Source organism: Ooceraea biroi, chromosome 2, assembly GCF_003672135.1.
Source record: "Ooceraea biroi isolate clonal line C1 chromosome 2, Obir_v5.4, whole genome shotgun sequence".
Taxonomy (NCBI): Eukaryota; Metazoa; Arthropoda; class Insecta; order Hymenoptera; family Formicidae; genus Ooceraea; species Ooceraea biroi.
In genome coordinates, this window is record NC_039507.1 from 6,869,720 (window position 1) to 6,883,059 (window position 13,340).

The 13,340-nt window shown below is 43.8% G+C and overlaps 1 protein-coding gene across 17 annotated transcripts in view; it reads left to right on the forward strand.

Moving 5' to 3' along the window:
- LOC105283397 (sodium bicarbonate cotransporter 3) overlaps positions 1-13,340 on the forward strand; it is a 66,748-nt gene that overhangs the window by 20,131 nt on the left and 33,277 nt on the right. For 13 of the 17 annotated variants that reach the window (XR_003407532.1, XR_003407531.1, XM_026975398.1 and 10 more), the window contains 6 exons: positions 3,783-3,907; positions 6,241-6,375; positions 9,284-9,349; positions 11,426-11,564; positions 11,965-12,184; positions 12,561-12,684. Coding sequence is in view for 14 of the 17 variants with exons in the window: in XM_026975399.1 (XP_026831200.1) it covers positions 3,783-3,907; positions 6,241-6,375; positions 9,284-9,349; positions 11,426-11,564; positions 11,965-12,184; positions 12,561-12,684 (809 nt within the window). In the remaining 3 variants the exon portion in view is untranslated. The remainder of the gene's footprint in view (positions 1-3,782; positions 3,908-6,240; positions 6,376-9,283; positions 9,350-11,425; positions 11,565-11,964; positions 12,185-12,560; positions 12,685-13,340) is intronic. The other 4 variants (XR_003407533.1, XM_026975403.1, XM_020032998.2 and 1 more) reach the window with 1 other exon arrangement.

Below are 13,340 nucleotides of genomic sequence, written 5' to 3' on the forward strand. Positions count from 1 at the left end.
TAGCGCAGGAGGAGCTATTGCAAACGATCATCGTGGAGCTGTCTCGATTTTATTCATTCGTTATTGTCATTATCCCGCGGAGTTTTTCAATTAGTTATTTGCATTTTTCTTTATTGCTCGCGGCTGTGAAATAATATAATACTTTGAGACATCTTGGATGACTAGAGGCAGATGGAAAGGTCTTCGGAAGCAGCTAAAAATAGGGATCTTAGGAAGAAATGAATATTAATAGCGCGGACTTTTGTTTCAAGCGGCGGGGAGGAGTACGTGAGTCGTGATATTTATTTAATGTAATTTATGTACTCTTTGTACATGCGATGATGGGGCACGAAACTGATATAGCGCGTGTGTCAAAATTAACGCTCGCAACGTAGGCGGATAATCGTGGCATACCACTTGTTTATTATATGCTTGTTCATGTCATGACGCATTGTCTGCAGTGTGCACGTTATACCCCGGCGAACTTTGCGTGCCGTTCTTTGTTAAGTGAGTACTCTGCACAATTTGCATTATAAAGTACGCTTTCTATAAAATATACACAAAGTTGGAACGGAAACACGATAAATATTTTAGCTAGATTCTACTAAAAGTATATTTTTTTTAAATTATACAGCGTAATGGCAAGCAAATATTATAGATATATGTACACACGAGACACATATAATTTATGTCACCCTAGTATACACATCAAAATATTTGAATTGCATTTTTCCATGCGCGAAATATCAAAGCAAGCAAACAATATTTGATTCAAGCAATGAAGAATGTTGAATTCCGATCAACTGATCTTGAAGGCACGAGTTCCTCACCGTCATAGTCCAACAAAGAAGAGGGATGAAAGACCTTCTAACTTGCGACCCTGACACACTAACGATAAAACACGCCGCTCATGCCCGGCGAATGTTACCTGATCCGCAATTAGGCTGAAATTCATTTATAAATCACCTCTTTCCGCGTCATCGCGGCGGTCGGTCGACAAATTCGAGTCGTTGTCGCGGTCATTCATTCATCAGCGACACCGTCATCACCGTGATCATCGTCATTATCTTCCGCGCAATCGCGCGTCTAATTCTCGCGCGTGAGAAATCCGCCGCATTATCCCGGCACGTGGAAAACCCCGCAGCTGTTCGCATCCCAGAATCAAATCGCGATTAGCATTGCGACCGGGCCGCCACGGCGAACATGGAATACCGATGGCCGTCGTGACCGTGGCAGTTGCGCGATCGATGCGTGAACGTGCACGGTCACTCGGGTGTAGGTACCTACGTGGATTCTATTTTCGTTACGACTGACTTTACAGCCTAGACACTTTAAGCCCGGTAATAGACAGCGCGATACCGAGACTTCTTCATGAGGCGGAATCCATGCACGACCTGCGGTTTGTCGTTTCAAGCACCAGCGATCGAACGTTACTGGGTTACTGGTCAATCACGATCCCAGGTGACAATCGTAAAGCCGAAGGATGGCAGAGACGAGCACGCGTCTTGTCCTAAGAAGCGATGGTAGTGATATAGATATAGGTAGTGACGTCGATAGTTTCCATGCAAGCTTATTTTTGCGACGTTGTTTCGTTCTTCTACTGGACAAGTGGAGATGAGATTTGGCCGATTCTGTTTTCGATATTTTTACCAGGCTGCATTGCATCGCGAACAGTCGACTGTGAAGTGTGATTGAAGGTGGATGCTATGTACGTTTTTGCTGAAAGTTTTCATGCGTTACATGTGTATTTATGTGCAATTATATTTTTACAAGTAGATTTTTTGATAATTAGTTATGACTAAAGCCAATTGTCGGCGGAATGATTACCTCAACGCGTTACTTACTCGGTGTTAAGATTGCCCTAATAACTGTTGATAAACGTGAGAACTGAGGAATCAAGAATGTCGACACAAAAGGAAATTATTAAATGCCTCAGAGAGGAAGAAGATGATTACCCGGAGAGAAGATATCCTAACAGGCAGCTACGTTATTACGCTTGTTTCTTCGGCGGAAAAACGTCAGCAAACACTTTCAATTAGGCTAAAAGGGGATTCTTTCAATATCCCGCGGGTCTTTCCATTAAATTAGAATCAACCAAAGTTTTTCATTATCATCTCGCCGTAATGTACAATTTAATGACGCACGAGTTAATCCGCCGACGTATACACACATGCAATTGCGTTGCAACAATCATCTACATTATGAAAACGTAGTTTAATCTGATCTGCTGGATGTACCGGGGCTTTGCATATGCCAACTGGAAGCCCTCGTCGTTGCATTAGCGTTTCAATTCTGTTGAGACCGTCGCGTCTGGATTATGTCTTCACCTACGTCCGTTTTCCGATCCGTAATCAACTCGCGATCGATTTTACGTCGTTTCACATCGTCCACAAAACGCGTCTAAAACCCTCTACATCCGTCCCGAACTTTTCTCATTTTCAGCACGTAGCGTCACGAAAACGCTCTTCGCAAGATCATTTTCAACGGTCAAGCGCAGCTAGCTCTCCCATTCTCGTTCATTCAACGTGAAAGCGAATGGAAACAAAGGCACCAAATTTTCCATGCAGCACGAGAACTGGAAATGCAGAGTAAGCAGTGAAGCGGAATAACGCCCATTTGTGGTACATAATATGGATCAAGTTACGGATTGAATCGGAGGCGATCACGGAAAACACCACCTTCTCGATTAGAGTCCAGCGAGATCACAAATGAAAACGCGAAACCGAGTTAACTGACCGCGAATTGCGCTAAATTCATCCTCGTTACTGGGAGTTTCTCGGCGGGGGGCGTCGAAATTTATGTATCTCTCGGCAAGGACGGCGAGATACGTAAATCGTTCGCGATAATTCGCGAATAGGATTTCACGAGAGCGCAAGGTGAAAATATACGGTTATTGCGAACAATATTCGGGCGCATGGTTCTATAAGATATTGTAATTAATTGCGGAACTAATTAGCCGCGCGAAATTGCGCGATTAAACGACGATCTAATTCATAAATAGCACTTTGGTTCCGAAAATTACAGTCGTGAATTAACGAGATAAAATTAAATAAGAGGGGACGGTCTACTTGGTTAATGATCTACGCGTCAGGAAATTCGCCAATTGTTAATTGAAACGGTCCGCTACTGTCTCAATTACAATTCAATTCCGCGTTTGCACACAACAAACATAAACCTAAAAATACATATAGATAACGCACAGAACTAGATAGATGCAACAAAAGTGGCTGAATCACGAAGGCGGCTGCAGCGGAATGCGACCAGTGAAATAACAGCGTGGTGCGCTTAATAGGATGGAAACGGAAGGAGAAAGATGAGGAGGAAGCGGTTGCGGACCGAGTGGCTCCGACTGAGGAAATTTAATTATTATTAACTCGCGTCAACACACTGTGTCGCGGGCGACCGAGATCGTGGACGCCCACGAAATATTTCGTATCTACGCGCAAGCTTGGCACGCTTGCAAGAGGAGGGCGCAAAACGAGTCAGCGACTTTGAATTGGCGTGTTAATTCTAGCGCAATGTTCGAGATTCGGCAGCGAGAAACACGCGCCAGGCCGCGCTTTAATAACAAAAGAAATTGCAATTCGATACTCCAAAGTGAATAGCGTCCCGTCGGACGTCAGAGTGGCTCGATGAAACCGCGGGACGAACTCGGCGATACCGAGTTGAAAACTCGAAGCTACCTTGAAGTTAGTGCGTTAATAATAGAAACGCGCGTCTGCTAACGTGACAGAGAGTTCGGTGCGTGTCGTTGCCGGCGGGGTCACGATAAATAATACAAATGTTTAAATTTTTACTTGCAGACCGTGGATGCAGCCGAGGGCTGGCAGCGGAGGGGCCCACGCGGGTGGGACAGGTGACGATGAGGCCCCGAAGGACCCGGGTGCAAGGATCACTCATCAGTCCTATACGGAGAAGGATTATGAGGGTATGTTATTACACTAATTATTATTAATTATTTATTATAATATTATAAAGATTCTATTCTATGTATTAAAGTTAGAGAAAGAAAATTCTTTTGGATTTCATTAAGCTAATGAAAATTACCGCTGTAGTGACTTCTTTCCTGTGTTTTTATTAAGCGTGCAGAGATTGTTAACTTAAGAGTTAATTAAAGAGTCGAATAAGGCGTTTTAATAATTGATCGTTGATTACATTTGGATTGTATCACGTGCACGTTTCGTGATGATTGGATGGAAGCTATCGAGGTGTCGTAGATAATTACGATAAAATATTAATTATTGATTGGTTGATGCATGTATACGCTCTTAATGGGTTTTAATTACGGTAATCGCATTGAAGAATTCTTTGAGATTAATTTTTTAATTAAGAGTAATATTGTGTAATCTAAGTATGTTAGTCGAAACAAAAGAACGTTTATCTAAAGAGTAAATAATCACGTGCTTTGTCTGAGATCAACAGAATGTTTTACATTTGTTTTCATTAGTTTTATCTGTTTTTATACCGCAAGAAATCAAAGTTACTTAGCAGCATGAAGAGTCATTATTGATATCGAACGGTTATACACGAGCTATCGAATCCGCGACCTATTTTCGCGCGCGTCGTCATTGTAAGCGCGTAAAACATTCCGCGAATTTTCCGCAAACTTTCTATTCTTTTTCTGCTTTCCATTAGTCTCAGTGTTTCAACGGAAATCGAGTTGTAACTTACTGAATCACGCTAATTTTTCATTCACCAGTGTCGTTCTGCTACCAGAATGTCCGATTCCTGCAACGAACAACGCAGAACAAAATTTAGCCAGCAAAGAACAAAGAACGTGAAATATTCTGCTATGAGGACGAGAGCTGCGATGATTCATGACGCAAAGTCGCGTCTGTGACCGTGGATATTTTGTGAAATAAGCAGACACACGAGCGGCGGGCAGCCTTTTGAAACATCAGGCCTCCGATAGGCAATAACGTGCATGTACTTGGTGTAGGTCGATCTGATGCGAATCTGGCTTCGCTGCTTGTTCACACGACGGCCCTCGCGAGGCTCATGTAGGTGCTTCGAAAATCGTTAAATAACGTCGCCGGTGGATGGATGTACGGCGACGAGGTCACCGTGTACGTATCCATCAGGTCGATGCTGAGAGACGAAGCGAGAACAGGGGTGGCTTTATATGTCGCGACGTTAACGTTTCCAGTGAGAGTAATTGATCGCAAATTGCTTAGACAAGTATACACTCTTTCTCCGTTTGACGCGACGCGGCAAGCAGTTTTCAAAAACAAATGTTTATGAAATGGAAAATTGATATTCGCAGGCTCGCTGCAACAGCTTTCATTTCGATCTCATGGGGAAAGTATAATTCTTTCTATAAAACGTTTCCTAACGTTTGCCTTTCTATGTTTTTGTACGTTATGAAATGTAGATACATTTCAGAAATTGAGATACGCCGAATGACGCGCAGCGCACCGAGTCAATAATGTTTATTAAAGGCATTTAAATACAGACGCAGCAGGTATCAGAATGTAGATTGCATCCAGCGCGTATAAACATATCTCGATTTATTACTGCTTCTATAGCACGCCATAATCTTGACTTGTCCGTGTCCATATGCTTCTCTTTATCTTGATATCTTTATGGACTCATAAATCACTGTATTTTCAGTGACTTTGATGGCACGTAACATAGATATATCTAACCCCGTATTTGTCCATCTCTAGTCAGCAATATCCTCCCCACGTTCTTAATACCGCCCTCGCGATGCTCTCGTAATGCCAACGAAAGAAAATAAAGACTCGTTCAGGAAAGCTATCGCAAGCTGAAATCTGAATACCTGTAAAGTTCGCGAGAGAGGGTGCGCGATAATTCGGTCCTACTTGCAAAGGTTGCGCCACGCATTATATTAATACCAATAAACCTTGCGAGTAACGTACATAATTAATATGCGCTAATTCCTTCGTAAAGTTCATCCATTTCCATGTCTATTACCACAGAGTCACAGGGATCTGCTGACATTTTGCCCGCGTAAGGTCGCCGCAACATGTCGCAAGTACAAAGCAATCGCACGCGTCGCGCCAACCCTCGTACAAATTAATCTCCACCGGGGAGGCGCGGGGCGCGTCTCACCCCCGGCGAGGATTCACTTCCCGCAACGGCACCCCGCGATTAGTTGACGTCACGTGGCGTTTTTCTTGAATTGCCTTTCGCGCAAGAGGAAGGCGAGAGAAAGATTTTCGCTCGCACGCCAGATACGAGCATCCCCGAGACCACGGGGTTGAGCGGCACTGACGAGGCATCCCTTTCATCTGCTTCCAGGTCACAGGGCGCACACGGTATACGTGGGCGTGCACTTGCCGGGAGAGAGGAGACACCGTCGCCACCATAAGCACCATCATTCACAACGGCAGTCGTATCCCGGCGGTAAGGAGGATGCTGACAACGACAGACCGAGTAAGTTGATTCTATTTCCTCCCCTGTCTTCCACCCTATCACGACCGATAACGTATCATTCGTATCGCACGCGCGCGACGCTTTGGCCCCGTTCAAACGCCGTCGAAGTACTCGCGTTCTGGCGAATGACGTAATCGTGAAAATGTGCTAGATGTGTGCTAGAGATCTCGCGAATGGTTCATTAAGGTCAGCCCGGTCCTCGGATGCAGGCGCCAATGAGAATTTCGCGTTGGAAATCTCCGTATACGTGTTACCATCGTTATTTTAACGTGCGTCGACTCGCGAAACATGATTTCGTCGTGCCGTAATACCGACAATTGTGCACATTATTTACGCATCGTTACGCGCGGCGGCAGTCGCACTGCGGGCGATGCATCGTACGTGATCACTATCGGTATCGCGGTATATTTCTGTCGACGGGCCGGTATACTCGAAATTCTTCGTGGTTTATTCATAGAGTGTTGCGGCAGTAACGAGAATTCTTGTGGGCGACATGCATAGCGTTAATTATATGTATGACACGCAAGCCGGCCTCTCAAATGAGCCCTCGCTCACTGAGAACGCACGCGAAGTTAAACACCGGATATCACTGAGAATACATCCTCCGCTCCGCGGATTAACGATAAAGTTAAGGGCTGCTCCGGACACAAAAGAGCGCACCAGCGTCAGCGATCTCGACGACCTCGTCGAGAGCGAGTGGATGTAGCGAGCGTAACTTCGCCTCCAATTTATATCCGCGTAAGTGAGTTTTCTTTGATGAAAAATCTCCTTTCGTTTTAGCTCCGTGAAGCGTACTCGCGAGACGCGTGCCGCGGACTTACGGCAAGTTAAAAAGTGTCGACAAAGGAGTCGATTCTGCAGTGTTAGAGTTGCTTGGAACGTCAAAGCCATGACCTGCCGCTCGCCTCGTTCAAAAATCGCGCTACAAACCGCGCAATGTGCAATTTGCTAAATCAGACACCATAGCAGTCATATACTCCTTCTAAGATAGTAAATGTTGGGTTGATATTATTTCGTAAAATTATCGTGATTCGTCGACACATTATTTTACAAAAAAACAATTAATATTCTTCTTTCGTTAAAAATAATCACATTACAATTCTTCTATTAGTGAACTTAATTAGAGTTGATTAATTTCGTCTTTGTAATGAATAATCACGTTAAAATCCCTCTGTTAACAAATGATTGCGAAGAGTCGATGAATTGCTCTTTTGTTCAAAATAATCACATTAAAATCCCTCCGTTAATAAATTATTCAAGTATTGTGGAAAATATCACAGCAAGACCGTCGAATATTGCTTCAGCGTAGAAGCGCGACGATGTCTCTAATGCGTGACAATGGAACGGCTGCACAATTTTACTCTATCACACTCATTCTACGATGCACGAAACTATTTGTAACGCTCAAAATTTGGCATTGATTCGCGCGCTTGTGCACCACGCGCTCCAAGAATGGCAGTCACGTATATCTAATGTGTATTTCCAATGTACGCGAAATTAATTTCTCGTTACGTGATTCAGTCCGCAACCAGGTGTCACGATTTTCGCAGTTTATGAGATACCGGCGACGAAACGATAATTGTAACGACTGTCGCCCGTTGAAATTAATAACCGTCTAGTTTCGCAACGTGCAACTTGCAAATTACCCTCTTGCTCGCGATATTACGTACGGTTCAAAATATCGTGCTCATAATATGCAGGTGATTTCTGTCGGAACAATTCCCGAATATTCCACTCATTGAGCTTCCACCTTTGAATAAACGCTTGATTAAATTTCATGAAATGTGCTTGATTAAATACTGCGAAATACGAAATATTATAAATATGATTTAGCAATGGTACAAGCATGTAGATACATCGGACGAGCACACAGCAGCAATCTCCACAGACGCGCGGAGGCGCCTTTGTGTTTCCGTTGTCTTTGGCGGAGCCAGTAAATATAGCGTTAAAAAGCAGATTGCGCCAGTCTAAAAATGAACCGAGGACCATCGCAAATGTGTTTCACGGTGACATCCGGCGTCATTATCCGACATCGCGGACTTGATCGCATCTCAAGTATTGGCGATCTCATTAACGGAGATATCGTTGCACTGGCTCGCGGATTTGCGTTGCCTTTCCGCCGGAAGTAGCACGAAGCTCCATAGTAGCCGAAACGTTACATACATAACACGGCATGCTTTTGTGCCGCTATCGAACCGTACATGGCAACGCGCCAACCACTTGTCGAGACTTATCTGGGTGTTCACCCTACTTCTGATGTAGGGAGAACCGATACTGAGGCGCCATTGCGAGCTTTCGGTCCTTTCAAAATGACACAGAAGCGATTCTACGCGAACGGCCGCGCAGCAAGAGTTCCGGATTCTCGAGAGTGTAATCACTTTGTGTGCATTTCAAAAGCGAACAACATGGAGAGAATCGGCGAGCGCGGAGAATCAATTTCAATTATTTAAGAATTAGCATGTGAAGTAAATTATAGAACTATCAATGTTACCGGGTCAATCTTCCGTTAATGAAAATTTGTTCAGCTCCCTTACGTGCTCCCTTTACGCTGGAGCCTCTCCACCGGTTTTCCATGTTGATTCAACGAGATTAGCTCCCTAATTGAATTAAGAGCCCAAAGCAAAATTTATCGCGGAGTTAATTAGCGGGCGGTTGAATTTCCCCGGAATTTTCGTTCACCGAGATCTCCGCACGCTACCCGCTTTTCCAGAAGAAAACGAGGGAGGCGTAATGATTTGCAGCTGATTTTTTATGTCATTAACGAGAAAGATAAGTGGAGAAAGAAGTTGATAAAGGAAGAGAAAGGAGTTGATCCCTCGAAAAGTTTTTTGTCTCTCTTTCTCTCTTCTCGAAAATCAACGTTCCTTTGCGCGGTGCGAATGACACGGCACCAACGTTGACGTTGCAGGGCAGTTGTTGATGGCGCGCAGGGGTCGTCTCGCTAGCATCTGCGACCCCGCCGGCGAGATGATATGTAAGCCACCCTTATGCATACCTATGCGAGATTCCTTTGTGTGATGCAACTACTGATGCGGGACCGTACGTGCATCCTACCCGGTGCTCTCTTTCGGCTTCTGGGAAAATCTCGCCGAAGATCTCGCGCGTTCACCGTCGATTACGCGCGAGACATCAGCAAGACCGATCTTCGTCGTCTCGTCGAAGATCCTATCGCGCGTATCGAAAATGTTTGGATTAGATTCTCGACCATATTTGACGCGGAGAACAGATGCTCGTGATCGTGATAATCGCGTCACGTGCGTCCGTGTGTTTATCAGACACAGGTAGCTCGCCTTGATCCGCGCTTATCGTTACGTATCGTATCGTGTGATCGACGCGTATTATTTGATTACTGTTACGTGCGAGTATTTATCGGCGGTCTCGCAGACCCCACACTGCTAGGGTGAAATAATGCATATCGTAAGCTACGACCCGCGGTTACGTAACACGTGTACTGGACGTCACGATGAATATTTAAGGATGCCCCGTGGGATGTACGGACGGTACCGAAATTTATCGGCGCATGACACGGCACACCATACACGTTACCCCGGAGGAGGAGGGTAAAAGAGCGCTATTTCCAAACGCACGTTTAATTGAACGCGATATAAGTGCGATCGATGAAGATGCCGTTACCGGCGACGTTGCGTCGCCCCCGACGTAATGGCACTTTGTGGTTTAATAATGCCAAGGTGTGTTTTAACACGTTACGCGCACTGCTTTACGCACGGTGGAGGAATAAAGTGGAAAGGTTGATTAAAAATTTATATTACGTACAAGGTACGCTTATTGTTTATTTAGCGTATGTTTAATTTTACTTTACTCGAGCAGTTGTGTTTCACTTTCGTAATAATTGTGAAATTAAATATAAAAGCAAGTCGGTTATAATGCATTAAACTTTGACGTTATTTATTTCGAGATACTTTGAAATTTGAAATATAAACTTTGAAATAAAAGTCAAAAAGTTCTATTTGAAAATGGCGTTCCATCCTCGACTCTGGACGAGATATATCACACAATAGACTACACGATCGTTTTGATCGGGAAAATTCCTGTCTTTTTCTCTTTTATTCTGCTTTCTATGTGTCTCTGGAAGAATTTTTCTAATGTGCATGCGTCATCTATCATGGCGTATACATATATTTTCATACACATACGTGTACATTTTTTTTTACCATACGCTCAATCGCTCGATCAACGTCAACTTTCTTTCATTTCGCTTTGAGATTGACACGACCATGCTGGAGAGGCGTCTCGGACGTACTATTCTCTTTCTGTCTCACGTACTTTATTACATCAATTTCGCCGAAATTAATGTCACAGGAAATGACATCCTTCTGGCGCTCTTGGTTTCCGCCGAACTCTCGTTCCTTCATCTCATCTCTCTCTCATTCACTCTCCCTCTCTCTCTCTCTCTCTCTCGCCTCATAATTTTCTGGACGCAGGACTTTTCATCCTTTATCTTTGTACAATGCGTTTGCTAGGAAAGATCTACTCTCTCTTTCATGCGTCACGCAATGTTCTTCTCTGTACTACATATATGCATCTGCTGAGCGAACAATGAGGCGCGACATGGCATGTTTCGGGAATCGATACTTGCTGCTTGCGTATATCGCTCTGCACGTAACCGGAAACAGCCGTCTAATAGATCCTAAGATTCGCTGTTAATTAGATTTGCCATTACTCGACACGATCAGCGCGCTAGCTCTCGCAAAAATGATCTCTCGATTAATTTCTCTTGAATGACATCGTGCGAACGCGTAGGCGAGGCTACCGGAGTCTCGATTAACGTCGGAACACTGATACCGCGTGGCATCTTGCGTTCATCGAGGTATCTCTCGATGGCGTTCAGGTAGACGTTTCGCAAGCGATGTGGCTCTAAGCACATCTCTCGTCTATTATCTCTCATCATATATCCGGCGTACACTCTGATAAATGTCTCTATCCTTTGTTTGATACATTGTACATACTCTCGCATATATTTTCCATGTTCCGAATGCGGAATCGACATTCCTAAATCAAGAGACTCACAGCCGATCGCACGATTGTTTAGTCACTCCACCAGCCCAGAGGGTGCAGTTCATCCTCGGCGAGGAAGTCGGCGATGACGCCCACGAGTCGCATCCGCTCTTCTCGGAGATGGAGGAGCTCGTCAAGGATGGCGATGAGATGGAATGGAAGGAAACGGCGAGGTAAGATCCAGCAGTTCCATCTCATCGATTCGACTCGTTGAAACGTATAACAATGTTTGCGCAATAGTTTTGTAATCATCGCGCGATATTTCATCGGGGAATAACGTCCAATTTCATTTCCCATGTCCGATTCGCAGCCACGAGCGACGCGATGTGTTCTAATGCAAAAAAAAGAACTTTAAAGTTGACGACGCGAGATAGCGTGAAGCCTGCGAATGCATTCGCCGGAAATGTCAATAATACTATAATGATTTTCTTTGACTGAAAGACGGGTCGGGATTTCGAATTTGTATTTTAAAGAAATGCGAATTCCCTGTCAAACGGATCCCAAAAGAGAATTCCAAGCAAAAGTTATTTCAAAAAACATCGCGTATGTGCATAAATATTATATTATGCGCAGGTGGATCAAGTTCGAGGAAGACGTCGAGGAGGGTGGGAATAGGTGGAGCAAACCCCACGTAGCCACGCTGTCGCTGCACTCGCTCTTCGAGCTGAGGAGTCTTCTCTTAAATGGGACCGTCATGCTCGACATGGAGGCGGCTAGTTTGGAGCAGATTGCTGATCTAGTTCTCGACAACATGGTCAACAAGGAAGTGCTGCCGGTCGAGTTGCGGGAGAAGGTAAGAGAACGCGGCGAAGCATGAAATATCACCCGGATTTATCTATTGTTCGACTAGAAAGAAATTTCTCCATGATATTTTCCCTGATAAAAATGTAAATACATTTGCGATTCTATTTGATCGTCAATCTAACACGCGTACACACGAAGCTTATAAAGTTCATACATCCCGTTAAAATGGGAGATCAGCCATTGGTTGGTACTGAAATAAAACGTTACGTATTCGTCCTTATGGAAAATCCGATAAAAATTAAAAAATTTAAAGTTCCCATTTCTGTGTTTGGAATTCGTATTTTTAATTCATGTCGATATCTTGGGCTATGTCACCTACACGTGCGACCCTTGAGCAATCGATTAGAGTATTAATATCGTTTCAGGTGAGGGAAGCCCTCCTCGTCCGACATCGGCATCAGCACGAGAGACGCAAAGACAATAACATGTCAAAGTTGCCGATCATACGATCGTTAGCTGAGATCGGCCGCAATCATTCCTCGTCAAAGAGTAAGTCTCGCACAGTTCGTTTGCTGTATCACGTCTCGGTAAATTACTTTTCGACAGGTCTGTCTCGCCGAGTCTCGACGATTACACGACTAGTGTACATAATACTTCTAATGTCAGGCACATGGATGCTTAGAAACCAAAATTCTCACGTCTCTGCGTGATTACAGCATCGTCTCTTTCGCTTTCGATATGTCTTGCGTGTGGACTTGAATTAAAACGTCCACCCTCAACATGGTTGAACGCTTTCTCTTTCTTTTTCAGTTTCTAATGTGTTATGATTTTATTTGGTGTTCCATCCTTGTGCAATGATTTCTTCACGTTTGCTTTCTTACTTTTCTATTATTATTTCTTATTTTTTAAATGAGATATAAATTTCTCCTTTTTACTTTATCATTTCTATTATTTAAATCAGCTTATATTTGATTTTATATTCTTTTGTACGACTCCTAACGATCCGACTCATAACGCTTCATCAAGTTACAATAAAATGAATAATTTCCAAGTTAAGTATTAAATTGCGTACCGAAAGAATCTTAAATTTCATACTCCCTAAAAAATGTCCGATTCTAATTTCTTCTTCAATCGTTTCTTTACTTAATTTTTATCATCGCAGGTCATTAGGAGTCTGTACCCCATTAAGTTAATCTTGATTTAAT